Source organism: Chelonia mydas, chromosome 2 (genome assembly GCF_015237465.2).
Source record: "Chelonia mydas isolate rCheMyd1 chromosome 2, rCheMyd1.pri.v2, whole genome shotgun sequence".
Lineage (NCBI taxonomy): Eukaryota > Metazoa > Chordata > Testudines > Cheloniidae > Chelonia > Chelonia mydas.
The window spans coordinates 4297197-4310694 of record NC_057850.1 but is presented as its reverse complement, the minus strand read 5'-3'; the positions used below and the strand labels follow the sequence as shown (position 1 = coordinate 4310694).

The window sequence follows — 13498 nt, the reverse complement described above, 5'->3', positions numbered from 1 at the left end:
ATCACCTGCCCTGCTGTTCCCCCGCCCCCGCAGTCTCAGCTCACTGTGCCACCGGCACAATGCTCTGGGCAGCGGGGCTGCGAGCTCTTGCCGGGCAGCGCAGCTGCAGAGCCGTGGCCTGACCCGGTGCTCTGTGCTGCGCGGCTAGCTCCAGCCAGGCGGCACGGCTGCTTGTCCTGGTGTTCTGGGCAGCGCGAATGTAACACCACCAGCCAGCGGTGCTCCAGGTAGCGTGGTGAGGGGGCAGGGAACAGGGGAGTTCAGGGTGGTGGTCGGGGTGGGAGTGTGGATAGGGGTCAGGGAGGTCAGAGGGTGGGGAACAGGGGGGTTGGATGGGGGCAAGGGTCCTGGGGGGGCAATCAGGAAGGACAGGGGTTGGATAGGGCAGCGGGGGCAGTCAGGGAGAAGGGGGAGTTGGATGGGGCAGGGGTCCCAGGGGGCTGGGGGGGAGGCGGCAGTCAGGAATGAGAAGGGATTGGATGGGACGGCAGGGGACAAGGAGGGGTGGATGGGGCAGGGGTCCCGGGGGGGGCCATCAGGGGGCAAAAAGCAGTGGGGATCGGATAGGGGGCCGGGCCATACCTGGCTGTTTAGGGAGGCACAGCCTCTCCTAACCGGCCTTCCATACAATTCTGGAAACCCGATGTGGCCCTCAGGCCAAAAAGTTTGCCCGCCCCTGGTTTAGCCCTTCTGCACTGGAAACCAGATGATCATAATGGGCAGGAGCTCTCTTGATTCAGAGTCTGAGGGCCCAGTATGTCTATCAGGTCCAACCTCTTGTAGAATGCAGGCCAGAACAGGTCCCCCAGCGATTGCTGATGTTGAGGGAATGATTCTTTCCCTCCCGTGTCAGCGAGTGCTAGTGAGCCCAAAAAGTTGTGACTGAACTGCAGCATGTGTCTACACACGTCTGTGTCACGTGCAGCACCGTGAACAGCAGCAGCAGGTCCCACCAGAATTCGTGGTGAAGTTGATCAGTTTCAGGCCCTGACGCCGCCTTGGTCTCTCCTGTTCTCTGCCTGCGGCAGGCCTCAGTTTAGGCTTCCCAGGACTGAAATGCTTTAGTCAGACCTAAGTTATTGGGGTCAATACAGGGGGAACGACATAAACATTTAATAGGGGTCAGACTCGAGGGTCCCCTCTGGCCTTAAATGCTGCAAAAGAAAGGTCCTTGGTTCAGCAAAAAGGGGCTGCTAGGAATGTGGAGAACAGATCTATTCAAACCTGGGGTGATTGTGTCACTCTTAATAATCAAACCGCTTCCCCTTAGCAGAAGGTGCTTATGGATCTCACCAGGAACCAGAGCCGTTCCCCTCCGAAAGACACTTGCCTCTGCGACATTACAAAGTCCTGGGTAGCACGTGCCATGAACCAATCCATTAGATTGGTGCCTTAAAAGGGAAATGTAAATAATCACAGCAGCTGATTCCCCGCCCCCGCAAACCTCAGGATTTTATGTGCTCATGAGACTATTTTTCTTTAGGTGGGTGAGTTTTCGTTCAGCCCCTGGGCTGGAATATCAATATCGAACTCATTCTAACCGCTGGCCTGCCTGCAAGCCAAGAAGGGGAATATGCAATTATATCTATTTATAGCGTGTGAGCCAAAGGCTGCTGCACAGCGTTTGCTTATGAAATGAAAGACTTTCTGTGCTTGCTTTGGGCTGGAGTTCCATTCACTGCCCCCCTCTCCTCCCTGCACCCTGGTGCTTTCCGATGCCTCTCACTGGAGGACATTCAGTCTAGTGCAGAACAAGAGAGGGCCTTAAAGCACCAGCTACCTCCCTGTGTCCAAGGATCTCCAGGGCAACGCTAATTAGAAAGGTTTCAGAGTAGCAGCCCTGTTAGTCTGTATCTGCAAAAAGAAAAGGAGGACTTGTGGCACCTTAGAGACTAACCAATTTATTTGAGCATGAGCTTTTGTGAGCCAGAGCTCACTTCATCGGATGCATTCAGTGGAAAATACAGTGAGGAGATTTATATACACAGAGAACATGAAAAAATGGGTGTTTATCATGCACACTGTAAGGAGAGTGATCACCTCAGATGAGCTATTACCAGCAGGAGAGTTGGGGGGGGAGGGGGGAGAAAACCTTTTGTAGTGATAATCAAGGTGGGCCATTTCCAGCAGTTAACAAGAAGTCTGAGGAGGGGCGGGAGGGGGGGGGGAATAAACAAGGGGAAATAGTTTTACTTTGTGTAATGACTAAACCACTCCCAGTCTCTATTCAAACCTAAGTTAATTGTATCCAATTTGCAAATTAATTCCAATTCAGCAGTCTCTTGTTGGAGTCTGTTTTGAAGTCTTTTTGAAGAATAGCCACTTTTAGGTCAGAAATGGAGTGACCAGAGAGAAGGAAGTGTTCTCCAACTGGTTTATGAATGTTATAATTCTTGACATCTGATTTGTGTCCATTTATTCTTTTAAGTCGAGACTGTCCAGTTTGACCAATGTACATGGCAGAGGAGCATTGCTGGCATATGATGGCATATATCACATTGGTAGATGTGCAGGTGAACGAGCCTCTGATAGTGTGGCTGATGTGATTAGGCCTATGATGGTGTTCCCGAATAGATATGTGGGCACAGCTGGCATCGGGCTTTGTTGCAAGAATAGGTTCCTGGGTTAGTGGTTCTGTTGTGTGGTTGCTGGTATTAAATCTCCTCACTGTATTTTCCACTGAATGTATCCAGTGAAGTGAGCTGTAGCTCACGAAAGCTTATGCTCAAATAAATTGGTTAGTCTCTAAGGTGCCACAAGTCCTCCTTTTCTTTTTGCTAATTAGAAAGGAATGCATTCTTCCTCTGACCCAGCTGAGTTTGGCCTGCAAGCTGCTCTCCAGCCCCTACTTGCTATAGAATCCACAGTTACCATTTACTGCTGATCCCCCTGATTTCATCTCAGCACTTTGCAACCAGACATCACTTCCTCCTTAATTCAGAAGCCCTCTCATTATTTCCAGGGCAAAAGGATTCCAGCTGAGATCAGGGCCCCATCCTGCTAGGAGTAGAGCTGGTGAGGAGTTTTGTTGGAAAATGCCAATTTTGCAGAGATGTAGTGGGCTGATGTACTTCCAGTGAACCAACAGGCAGGGTTCCGGCAAGCACCTGCCTGGTCTCCAACCCGCTCATCTGGTGGACTGCAGGGCTTCCAGGGTCCCTGCCACCGAGCAGGAAAAGTGGGTGCTCCAGTTGGCACCAGGGCCCTCAGAGTTCTAGGCCACCCTTTCTGCAGCTATGGACCCAGACCTATCCCCTGGAGTCCAGTCAGCTGGCTGCTCCAGTTCATTCGGAAAGATACTGAACCAACACAGTTTGATTTTGCAGCAAAATGAAAAAAATTCAGACTGTCCTTTTCCCTAGGAAATGTCATGTTTTTGAGATTCTGTTCCAATTTGGAACAAAAACTTGTTCATGAGGTCAAAGAATTTTTGTGCAGAACAGAAATTCAGTCTTGACCCCTGTGAGGAGCTGCACAGACACACAATGAGAAAGTCCCTGCCCTGAAGAGCCCACAATCTAAATAGACAAGCCAGATGAAGGGTGGGAAAACGAGGCATGTTCTCCCCATTTGACAAATGGGGACTGGAGCAGATTTGCCATGAATTACACAGGGAGGCTATGGCAGAGCAAAGGATTGAACCCAGATCTCTCAAGTCCCAGCCTAGCACTTCATGCACCAGCCCATCCTTCTGCCTTTCCTCAAATAGTCAGTGTGTGTTTTTAATGGGGGAGGGGGAAGCTTTTGACTTTTTTAGTTTTAAAGACGAAAAAATTAAGAACTTTCCCCAAGGGTCAGAGAAATGAATGCTGGAGACTAGAACCTAGCAACCCCAGTGATCAAGTGCCTTCCAACTAAGCTTGGCAGAATTCAAGCCTTCTGGGTTTTTTACAATTTCAACAGGCCATATCAATGTTTAGTTTTTTAAGCATTTTTCCCCCAATTTTTATCTATTTAAATTTTCACATTCGTGGGAAATCAGTGGGGGCAGGTTTCAAAGGGGGCTCAGACAATAATTATTTAATTAGAGTAGATGTTGAGCTTCAAAGAGCGAGATCTGCATAACTGTTAAAACCCAAATTGTGAACACCGCATGGTAAAATATTCAAAGGAAATATCCATGACTCAAATTCGAATAAAGTCTCGGGCAGTATTTTTTTTTTTTTTTTAACTTTGCCTGTCAGTAAATGTTGATAATGGACAGAAACTATGTGTTTGGTGAAATTGATAATTAATGATATTTACCGATACAAATCGAACCCTTCCAAACCTCCTTATAAATACCATGAGATAGGCACCTCATTGGCCTGATGCCCTCTTTAACCACACAGCAAAGACAGAAGACTATCAAATACTGCCATGCTCACGACCCTCCGAATGACAAAACTTCAGCTCCACAGCCCATTCACCACTCCCCCTCTCTCCTGAAATGCAGCCAGCCAGCACTGAGCAACTGTTTCCATTCATAAGGTACAGGGTTGGGGTGTTGGCTTAAAATGACCTTTTCATAAAATAAATTTCTGCAGGAAACGTTGGTTTTCAATGAAGTTTTTATTTTATTTTTTGGGGGGGGGGGAATCAGACAATATCCCCAAATGACCCTGTTTTTCAATGAAAACCTGAAAATCACTTCGAAAAAATGTTAACAAAGATGAAAAACATTTCATTTCCTGACCAGCTCCAGGTGCAACCTCATGGGAGGGGGAGGATGGATGTAGGGGGATAGATCCTCATCCCCTCCCCCACCATTCTTACTCTGGAGGTGTTGCTCTGACCCCAAAAAATCAAACTTCCTGCAATTCCCCCTCTCGGTGGCCCAATACAAAGCTGACAAAAGCCAATGGAAAGATTCCTATTGACTTCAGTGGGCTTTAGATCCTGCCCTATACAGATTCCCATCTCCTCCTGAGACGGTCCCTCCAGCCCCACAAGCACCTGTGGTGTTGTTCTCTGCATCCTACCTCCTGTATCCTTTATTCCTTTCCCTCACTCTGCTCATTATTTCAACCTGAAGCCAATTCAGAGTCCTGCACAGGAGCTGCCTGCACAGGCCTGAAGGGCTGCAAACGGGGGTGGAACAGAGCCGGCTGGCTGCATGGCTGAGAGCAAGCCCAACAGAGTGGGGGATGGCACATGAGATGGGAACTAGCCTTGCAGGGACATCTATTCAGGCCCCTAAATGGAGGCCCGGGCCACATCTGTGTCATTCTCCAAAGCCATATGAATATTGCATGATGCCACCTGCCACAGCACCTACCTGCCAAGGTGCATTACATAGCTGGAGTCCCAGGACCAGGAGCTTGGCTGACAGATCCTGGAGGGAGCAGTGCGGGGGGAAGCCGGGCAGGCAACACATTTCAGAGCCATTTGGAAAAGGGGCACCCACATCCTCCTCCCCTGGGCCATGCGGTGTGCTAGGGGCACAGCGGACTCAGACCCTGAGGCATGCACTGAGGGGCTGGGAGCGCAGCCAGTCAGAGATTGCCGAGGGCAAACGCACTTGCTGCACAGCTGGTTTCTGTTTGCAGCTCACCACTCGGCTTAGAGCTGGCATCACCTACCCACCCCACACCAGAGCAAACGGGGGTCACAGTCCAGGAAGGATCTTCGCTGCCCTGCTGTGGGTTCCCCTGCATTAATATGAGAGGGGCTCTTAGCTCCCTGCTGGGACCAGCTCACCAGGCAGGGGTGGGGTGGCAGGCCTCAAGTCCCAGATGAGGCAGAGCACTCAGGAGATCGGAGCTCTACGCTCTGATACCGACCTGGCTTGTGTCACTTTGCCGTCCCGTGCCTCGGTTTCCCCAGCTGTAGAATAGGGACAATCATGCCACCCAGCCTTTGAGAGCCACGGAGGGAAAAGCCCTCCGTGCATCAGCTTGTGATGGCCAAAGCACGCGGGGTGCATTCTCTGAGGGAGCAGGTAGGCAGGTTTTGGTGGGAGTGGAGCCGGAACACAGCCCGACAGGTACCTCTGCATGTCATCGTTAACTCTTTCACTGCTGGGCATTTTATCACACATCCAGACAAGGTACTGTTGCCAGACGGAGTGGCTGACAATAGGGCAGCGCAGCTGTTGGTCCAGGTTTGCTGGCCTGGGAAGATAAACTTTGATGCCCTACCCGACTGTCACTGCTGCCCAAAGGAGGGAGGAAATAAATTCCCTTTTCCGCTTCTAGCTGCCAGAAGACCCAGTTACCCGCCTCCCTCCCTGCTTCTGTCAATAGCAGGTTTCACCGAGCATTTAGCTGTGGGGGCTACCTGACTTTGATTTGACAGTAAGCCAAGGACAGTGCGTAGTGATGGATTTGGCCCTGCAGCAGAGTGGAGGAGCTACGGTGCATGGCGGATTTGTGCCAACCCCCCTTACTGAAAATGCTCCAGCAGGAGGAGGGTTAACACAACCTACAGCCATGAACAGCTTCTTCTCCTCTTGCAGTGCATTCTGCTTTGCCCAGCCCTGCCAGGACTTTGCCCACTGCTGCTTGCCCGCAGGCCAGGGGCCAGCCTGCATGGACTAGAGCAGGTGGTGATGACTTCACCATTAACCCTTTAGTTTGCAGAGGAGCCAAGAGATCAGCAGACCCTTGGAGGGCACAGTACAGCTCTATTTCACCGCCTGCTGCTGGCACGCATGGCTTCCTATGCCGCATGCCAGCTGGGGCTCTCCTGGGACTGCTGGGGCAGCCGCTAACAGGCAGCTGGAGCTTGAAGTCTCTCCCAGGCCCCTGCTGCTACCTATTTCCTACCCACCAGTGAAAACAGTCAGGAATACAGGGAATTCCCCCCTCACCCAGGCACTGAGAGGGAGCAGGGGCTGCTGGGACCTGCACCTCCCTGCTAAAGTGGGAGGGAAGCTGCAGGCTGCATCAAGGCTCCATGAGCCAGCAGCCCAGGAAGAGCATCCTATAAACAGGCTTCTGCTCACGCCGTCCCCCACCAGACCAGAGACACCAGCACGTGAGACGCTGGGCGGATCGGATCGTCACCGGGGAACCAGGTGGCAGACGGGAAGGCTGCACTTTACCGGTTGGGACGGTTTCCCCAACAGCAGCGTGCAGACAGCGAGTCTGGCGCCAAGGCTGCCTTCGGAAGACGGGCACCGTCTCTAAACAAAGGAGAGCAGAAGCCACGACTCAGGGACAGCAGTTCCCACGTCCTGCTGTTGTCGTTATTTATTAGGGACACACCATCCGGAGAGAGCAGCCAATGCGTATGGAATGGATATGAATGTGAAGTCCCCATGGCCGGGGCAGGGCTGGTCAAGCCCCTCCCTTCTGACTTGCCCGTCGGGGGACTGCCAGGAACACGACGGGACCCTGCCTCACATGTGGGGAAGCCAGGCCCTGTGGGGAGGGACTGGGGCTAGAGGAGATCACTGGTGACCTGGAGCTGGGAATCCCCCAGGCAGGGAGAGGCACCTAGGGAGGGAAGAATGGGATCTACATCCACTGCACAACCTGGGAAACTTCCTTCCATCACGGGATAGAGATTCGCATGTGGGCGGCAACTCTGTGGCTCAGAAAGGCCAGGCGCTCCGGAACACCCCGCCCGGCTGGGCCCCTATCTCTTGCCCAGCTCGCGAGCCCGCACGGTCGCGACCTCCACAGCGTTCATGACGGTGGCCCGCAGCGCCCCCTTCTCCAGCTCGTGCAGGGCGTGGATGGTGGTGCCGCCAGGCGTGCAGACGTCGCTGCGCAGCTTGGCCGGGTGCTCCCCTGTCTCCAGGATCATCTTTGCTGCTCCCTGCAAGAGGAGGCGGGCTCAGAGGAGAGCGGGGTGGGCAGGGGGCGGTGCCTTAGCGTTCTGTAAGTGTCCCTGCCCTCTGATCTGGGAAGCTGGGGGAGGGAGACCATGCTCCATCCAAACTGCTCCCTTCCCAGGAAGGGACGCAAGCAACTTCCCCACTCTTCTACTGGCTCACTTCCACTGCAACAGAACCCAGGTCTCCCAACCCCCAACCTGGGCACCTTGCTCTGATCGCTAGACAGCGCTGCCTCCGGTTGTTATACATGGTGTGAATGCCATTAATACAAGAGTTAAGGGGAACCAGGTCAAACTCTCTTCAGAGTAATGCAGCTAATGTACCCCATTGCAAATTCATGACCTGCTTCCTTACACTGATAGACTGACAGAGGTCAGTCTATTTAGCTAAATGAAGAACAAGTTAAGGGGTGACTTGATCACAGTCTAGAAGTACCTACATGGGGAACGAATATTTGATAATGGGCTCATCTGTCTATCAGAGGAAAGTCTAACACCATCCAATGGCTGGAAGTTAAAGCTAGACAAATTCAGACTAGAAATAAAGTCATATTTTTTTAACAATTAAGGTAATTGGCCATTGGAACAATTTACCAAGGGTCTTGGTGGATTCTCCATCACTGGCAGTTTTTAAATCCAGATGGGCTGTGTTTCTAACAGCTCTGTGCTAGGAATTATTTGGGGGCAGGTCTCTGGCCTGCGTTAAACACAAGGTCAGGCTAGATAATGGTCCCTTCTGGCCTTGGAGCGTATGATGCCTACAAGAAATTGGCCAGCTGGTAATGCACAGATTAAGGAGCAGCTGGCCCCAGGTGCCCTCTTCCCCAGTCTGTGCATGACACCAATCCTACCTCTTTGCTGTATCCTGCTCCCATGGTTTCGGTTTCTCTGACTGGAAGGACTTTGGGGGCAGTTACTGACTCTTCCTAGGTGTGTCTGGTGCAGCTGCAGCCACCTCCTCCCTCTGGTGGCCATGCTAGGACTGCCGAAGAGGCTTTGCTTCTTCCAGTTCAGCCCCATCGCGTCCTGTATGAGTCCCCAGGAATCTTTTGCACTGACTGCAACTGGTGGAACTCAGGATTCTCAACCAGCAAGGCCCCTACGGGTCCCAGAGGAGCCCTAACACACTTGGCTGATCACAGCACAGCTCAAATGGCAGAGTCCGTCAGAGAAGCTAAGAAGGTAGGAACCAAGGTGCGACAAGACAGCAACAGTTAAGGAATTACTGGAAAGGCAGATGGAGTCACAAGGCACAGGGGAGATGCAGGAGTTTTCCCTAAGACTGAGGGCTTTTTCTGGGCACTTGCCGTATGGGCAGTAGCAGAGGGTGCTGCAGGCTGCATTGGGGAACCCAGGACTGGAATAGACGGGGGAACTGCAGGTCAGAAGAAAGGTGCACTGGGGACTGGTGGAGGGGGCAGGTCTGGAATACGGGACAATTAAGGGGTGGGTTAAGCAGGGGAATCTGAAGACTGAGAGAAAAGTCCAAACTTACCAGCAGTGTCTGGGCTGCAATTTTATTAGCCAAGGCACTGGGCATGCCCATCTTCACAGCACCTTCCGCCAGGGCTTCAGCAAACAAGTAAACCTGGAGCAGGGAAAGGCGACATTCAGGGAACAGCTAGATCATACTGCTGTTGCTTTCGGAGGACGGGACACGGAGGCATCCCAATACAGGAGCCAGCCTGGCAGTGCTGAGCCAGCAGACCCTTCCAAAAGCTGCTGGCCACCATCCGGATCCTGGCAGAAATCAGACGCCCATGAAGGGCGATAAGCAAGTTACAGGCAAGGGACTAAGGTCTCCAACTGGTCTCCATTAGACCACTGATTCCCAAGTCTCTATGGGCAACAGCACCAGTTACTAGACTAAGCTCAGCAATAGCAGCCCCGGACCCCTGTGTGCTGTCTAACCCACTAGGGGCACAAGCTGCCCCACTCTAAGATCACATGGTTTAGAGGCAGCCGAGGGTCTATCATGGGCATGAGCACACACTGCTCAGCAGGAGATGGGGGGGGGAGGGGCACCAGGGATTCGTTGTTCAGGGAGAAAGGGGAGCCCAGGGTGCCTACTGGAGAAGCCTCAAGCATCAGGACTGATAACCCCGAGCAATGCTTGGGAGTCACTGTATTCAGCTGCAGAAAGGCCAGCGTGGAGGGAACAACCCTGCCCTGGCAGAGGATTAACCGGGAAATACCTGGGGCTGGAGGGCAGCATTAAGAAACGCTGGCCCCAGCGCAAGGGCACTTACGTAGGCTACCCCGCTGCCACTCACGCCCGTGTGGATATCGATGTAGGACTCGGGCGTTTCTTCACACAGCCCGCAGGCGGACAGCAGGCTCTTCAGCAGGGCGGCCTCCTGCTCCCCAGCACAGCTCCCCCGGGCAAACACCACTGCCCCCTCCTGCACCATGCAGGGCAGGTTGGGCATGACCCGCAGCACCTTGGTCCCAGCAGGGAGAAGCTGCAGGGAGAGATGGTCGTGACAGTCAACCAGGAGAACACTGCTGCTGGTGGGGACAGGGGCTGGGAGACAGCCCAGTGGTCCCCACGCAGGGCGTAGTATGTGCCTTAGGTCACAGGGGACATGAGCCTGGCAGGGTTAACCCAGCCCTTCCAGTGTGGGAAACCCACCAGGCAGCTCAGGAACTCAGCATGATTGCCAGGGAAAGCCAGGACTGAGATCGCCGAGGGGCTGCAGGTCAGGATTGAGGGGCAGCGGCAAAGGAGTTTGTGTGTCTGTGTGGTCCAGGACTGGGATAACACGGGGGCTGCAGGTCAGGATAGAGGGGCACAGGGGATAATACTCAGTTTGTGGCAATCATTTTACATCGTACAGGGAGGAGCGGAGGTGGGTGGGGAAAAAACCATTGACAGCAACTTAGGAAGGAGGGTTTGCTGAGCCCGGGTGGGGGTCTGTGTGTCAGCTGATTGATGACAAGGAACACAGAGCCACCAGGGATTACGCTTGTTGGCTAGCGCATCCCACCAAGCAGGCTGGCGTATGCCTTTGCTGAGCTCCAGGGCTTTGGCTCCTCTGCTGAGATTGGCACAAACTGACCTGCTTGCTGGCAACCAGGACATGGCAGCCTGGCAGGGCTGGATTAAGGCATAGGCATGACAGGCCCATGTCCTGGGCCCCAGCTCCTGGAATCATGGGATTATCTCACATTTTCAGCTTTCACTTAAAAAAATAAAAGTCTCTAGCTCTCTTGACTGCAAAGGGAAGCTTGAAAACATTACCTGGGCATATCAGGTACAGGGATGGCTGCCTGAGTCTGCAGAGAGCCTGGGACAATAGCTCTGAGAGGTGTGCACTGCCCCATACACCTCAATGGATTGGATTACACCTGGAAGTAGCAAGCACCGCCCTTCCAAGAACAATAGTCCATGCATGGCAGAAGGGGAAGAGTAGAGCAGGCTAGGTGAAAATACTGGGACCGCCCTTGCTACCCCCCCTGCCTCTCTGGGATGGAGAGGGTAGCTATCCTTAAGGGATGGATGCCCCCTGCAACTCCCTCCCTTGCCCCCACACACATTCTGGCCCTGGCTGTATACACACCAGACTCACTGGAGAGCTGCATGGATTTGGAAAGCTCTTTACCTACAGGTTTCAGAGTAGCAGCCGTGTTAGTCTCTATCCGCAAAAAGAAAAGGAGGATTTGTGGCACCTTAGAGACTAACAAATTTATTTGAGCATAAGCTTTCGTGAGCTATGGCTCACTTCATCGAATGCATACAGGGGATGCTTTTCCACTGAATGCATCCAATGAAGTGAGCTGTAGCTCACGAAAGCTTATGATCAAATAAATTTGTTAGTCTCTAAGGTGCCACAAGTACTCCTTTTCTCTTTAGCTACAGGCATTTTCCCTCTTATCCAGGCCATTGTATAAAAGCAAATATAAACCCTTCACACGCGTAAGTGCATACCCCGGACACTCACCCAGCCAGCTGCCTCACAGTTTAATGGGGGGTGGGAGGGGGCAAGAGGGACCGTCAGACACTCACCTGTTGCAGGGCCTGAAGGGTGACTCCAGCGGCCACCGACACGATAATGTGGTCCCGGGTAATGGCAGGAGAAATCTCCTGCAGGACTCCAGGAAGCAGGTGAGGCTTGGTGGCTAGGAAGACCAGGGTACAGTGCTGCAGCACCTCACTGTTGCAGTGTGTCGTCCTGCAGCCCAAATCCTGCCACCCAAGGAGATGGGGCACCGTTAAAGGCCTGGACAGGGCCGGCCGGCAGAGCGGGACAGGCTGGAATTCACCAGCCCAACGGCAGCATTCAGCACCCGCCTGCTCTTAACACGGTTTGTGACACTGAAACTCAGCCCTGTGAGGGGGGGAAGGGCCATTTGAGGATCATTTCATCCGCTACTGGCATGCACTTTAAACTGCAAGGCTGGGGTCCCGGGCTGAGCATCGACGCAAAGGGAAAAGCCCCCCGCAGCTAATTCACCAGCCCCATTTCCCAGGGCACCCGGGTGCTCTTCACAGGAATTTAGTAGCTTGCAGGATCTGATGGGATCACAACACTGGCATCAAGCCCTGCTACTGCGTTTGCCTCCCATTTCCAGACATCAAGACACTATTAGCTCTTCCAGCCCCATGGAAGAGAGACTCAACGTTTCGCACGCAGCCTGCCCTCGCTCACCTGGAAGGCGCCCAAGTTCCTGTCAGACGGCGCGCTGGCCAAGATGTTAGCAGCTTTGACTTTTCCTTAAAACACAGAAAAAAGAGGGACTCAGCTGCATTAAGATGCATCAAGACAACCCTGCGTTGCCTCCAACACACTCAGACGAGAGACCAAGACAAACCTGGTTGAACCTTGGAACCGTCACCCAGACCGGGCTGGGGCACGAAACCAGCCCAAGGGGTGGTGCGCCCGCCAGCAAGCGTGAGATTCCCCACAGCTGTGAAGCGCTAAGAGGCCGGAGGAGAGGCTAATGGCTGCTGGCGGAGCTTGCCACGCTTGGGCAACCAGGGGCCGCGTGCTCTGTGGGCAGCGATGCCAGGGGATTGCAGGGAACTTACTTTTACCGCGTGAGGGCACTGGTGTCAGCAGACCTGGTACAAGCGACACCTCTGCGGCAAGCACCAGGGGAACAACCAGGCAGCTCTGCCAGGCCCTCGCTCCCCAGGGATCGGATCCCAGCGCCGGGGAGTAACCGGCCTGCGCAGAGACGCCCCTCGCAGGGGTGCTGATGCTGGGCACGGCGGGCAGCGATCCCGGAACCGTTCGCGCAGCCACCCCCGGCAGGAGGGGTGCAGCGGGGGCCTGCCGAGGGACGTGGCCACGGCCGGCACGGGGCTCTGGAACACAGGGCTGGGCCCGGCAGCCGCTCACGCAGGGATCCGTCGCGGATGCAGGGACCCCAGGGCTGAGATGCAGCCACCTCTGGGGCGAGGCACCGGGCTACCCAGGGACGGCTCGTGCGGGGGAGGCCCTCTGCAGTGGGGCAGGGGCTGATGACACGGGGACCCCGCATGGAGTGGCGGGGAGGGGGCCCTAGCATGGGGGGGCTGGCGGGGAGGGGGGGGCAGTCCCACCCCTCTCCCGCCGGCGCCGCCCCCCGCGCCCTACCTGCGCGCACCGCGCCCTGCGCCACCCCTTGGGCCATGCGCCCGGCCCCCACGAACCCGACCCGCAGCTCCCCGCGCGCCTCCATCCCGGGCCGCCTCCCGCACGCGCGCAGCCCCCGCCCAGGCACGTGGGGCGGGGCTCCGTCTGCCTCCCCCGCA

The 13498-nt window shown here is 54.4% G+C and overlaps 1 protein-coding gene across 2 annotated transcripts; it reads right to left on the bottom strand.

Annotated features, from left to right (window-relative positions):
- Positions 1-4532: 4532 nt before the first annotated feature.
- PYCR3 (pyrroline-5-carboxylate reductase 3) lies at positions 4533-13485 on the bottom strand. Of its 2 annotated transcripts, XM_037891875.2 has the most exons (6): positions 13341-13484; positions 12411-12475; positions 11768-11947; positions 10011-10223; positions 9257-9349; positions 4533-7743 (listed from the first exon to the last, which is right to left on the bottom strand). In XM_037891875.2, the coding sequence occupies exons 1-6, from the start codon at positions 13423-13425 to the stop codon at positions 7561-7563; spliced, it is 819 nt and encodes a 272-aa protein (XP_037747803.1). In that variant the 5' UTR covers positions 13426-13484; the 3' UTR covers positions 4533-7560. The 2 variants fall into 2 exon arrangements, with proteins under 2 accessions (XP_037747803.1, XP_043394902.1); XM_043538967.1 differs by lacking the exon at positions 4533-7743 and having other exon boundaries at positions 9257-9501; positions 13341-13485.
- Positions 13486-13498: the final 13 nt, after the last annotated feature.